This window comes from Austrofundulus limnaeus, unplaced genomic scaffold, assembly GCF_001266775.1.
Source record: "Austrofundulus limnaeus strain Quisiro unplaced genomic scaffold, Austrofundulus_limnaeus-1.0 Scaffold4, whole genome shotgun sequence".
Lineage (NCBI taxonomy): Eukaryota > Metazoa > Chordata > Actinopteri > Cyprinodontiformes > Rivulidae > Austrofundulus > Austrofundulus limnaeus.
In genome coordinates, this window is record NW_013952406.1 from 3,864,261 (window position 1) to 3,866,432 (window position 2,172).

The following is a 2,172-nucleotide window of genomic DNA, read 5'->3' on the forward strand; positions in this document are numbered from 1 at the left end:
CCTCTAGTAATATATTTACTGAGAAAAATGTTGACGTGTTCAATACTTATTTTACCCGCTGTATGTAACATGCACTTCAATAAGTCTCGTTGTCTCCAGTTTCACTTTTCGTTTGCCCCTCTTCTCAGTCCCAGTTCGTCATTGTCAAAAGAGGCACATTATGTTTTTGTGTATTATTGTATATTTTGACCTGCATTGACCTTGTGTTTGATTTACAATTTTAGAAGTTAATTCCTGATTTGATGTTCAATTTTCGTTGCTTATGTGTAATTATATTTTTCTGTTTAATTTTATTCTTTTCACCATTTTTATACTGTTAATGACTGTACAACACCTTGTGAAGATATTTCTGTGAAAGGCGCTTTATAAATAAAACTTTACTTACTTTTACTTACTTACACTTGCTGCAACATTAATTGCCCTTTTGGGACTCGAATAAATCTGAACCTGAACCTATAACAGTTGTAAACAAAAGTCTTGATCTGCTCATTCTCTACAAATACACTGAACAATTTTACCACTTCCCTAAGTGACACCTCAAAGGTATCATCTGTCGTCGTGTTTTAGCATTTGATTTCTTTTTTTTTTACAAAATAAATAGAGGTGGCACACAGGAGGCATTGAGAGTAGTTACCATCATGTGATAGTCCTCATGGCCTTCGATGGGTTCAGACACTACGTTTTTTATGGAGCCCATTGGGACTTTTTCTGTTCTCTCTGCAGACGAGAAATCAAAAACACAACAGTTTCAATCATATGGGTTTGACATAAAAAGAAACGAAAACAASACAGGATAACCATCCTCTCACCTTTTGTTCCAATCCATAATTGATCTTGCTCCAGTTTGAATGTGAGTCTTACTTTTCCTCCAGACTTGTTAAACATTCCAGATAAAGGCACAGTTGGCAATCGTTCCTGTTAGCYGCACAATGCAGCTATTATTCTGTTTGCTACTCATATAAACACTATATGCCGTWTATGATCCAACAGCTCTCACCTTTGCTCCTTTAATCGCTGGCATAATGTCTTCTGGTTTACCTTTGTCTAATACTTTCCTGTGTTGCTGTAATCACATTGCAGGTAAAAACAAAACCACAAAAACGTGAACGTTTGCAGAACTTGAAAACGTAAGAAGCCTCACCTTTTGCCTGCATAAAGGTTCTTTCTTGTTTTCCTCAGCTTTAACTTCTTGCTGGACGACCTCTTTCGGCGTGTTGACAGCTAATACATCGTTTATCGTGGATCCTACCACCATTATTTTTGCACCACTTGTAACTTTTATTTSACGTAGCGTCTTGTCCTCTGGAAGCAATCCTTTGTACATCACTTTCTGCATTGCTGGTGGAAGACCTGACAGAAGACAGAGAAATCAACACGTTTTTTTTAAAAACAGCTCATCTACAGTCACACGTAAAGCTCCCTGAATGCACACCAGTGAGCGAGTGAATCCTCTCTTTTAGTTTGGCTCCGGTGCTGTCGACGGGAATTTTCAGATCGTATTTGTTCTTGTTCCAGATAATCTTCAGATCCACCGTCTCCTGCTTGTCATCTGCATCGTCGCCATTGCTAATACTAGAGTCCTGAGTTGTGGCATTTCCTGCATCCGTTTCAGACGTGGCTTCGGCTTTCTCGACGTCTTCGCCAAGTGATTCGGCTTCTTTCGGCTTCTCCTCGGTTTCCATCGTGACTCCTTCACTTCCTGTAAAAAAAATCAAGTTATTTGGTGAAACAGAATTCTGCGCAGGAGTAGAACCAGCTCTAAACATATTTCCCAATTTCAATGTAGCCCTAAATCAGTCTTGCTCCGATTACCAAGAGTTTCTTCTAGACTGAAGCTTAAGTCAACAAACCTGTGAGTTTTTAACTTGGACACTGTTCAATGCAAGTATAACTTTTTTGTCACAGGAGAAACAGATACTTAAAAATCTATTCTGAAGTTAAAGATGTTTTGCTTTTTATCCAGAGAACAAGCTTTCTCAGTTTGAAAACGGAGAGTGTGGAGTTCAGTTTCCTGCAAAACATCCTCAAATTCAAAATATAAGTCCAGTTTGTTGGATACATGTGTCACATATGTGTCTCCTCAAACTGTAATGTTTAAATTTTGTTGTTGTTTCTTTGCACAGCTGAAATCAAATTTTTATATTTAAAGTTTTTTTTTTACTTGAAGAGTTT

The 2,172-nt window shown here is 37.7% G+C and overlaps 1 protein-coding gene across 1 annotated transcript in view; it reads right to left on the minus strand.

Moving 5' to 3' along the window:
• Window positions 1-1,699, minus strand: part of ubfd1 (ubiquitin family domain containing 1) — a gene marked incomplete at its 5' end in the record, with an annotated part of 7,499 nt that extends 5,800 nt beyond the window's left edge. Inside the window, 5 exon segments of the mRNA XM_014023816.1 lie at window positions 635-717; window positions 810-915; window positions 998-1,063; window positions 1,142-1,350; window positions 1,433-1,699. Coding sequence (XP_013879270.1) covers window positions 635-717; window positions 810-915; window positions 998-1,063; window positions 1,142-1,350; window positions 1,433-1,699 — 731 coding nt within the window.
• Window positions 1,700-2,172: the final 473 nt, after the last annotated feature.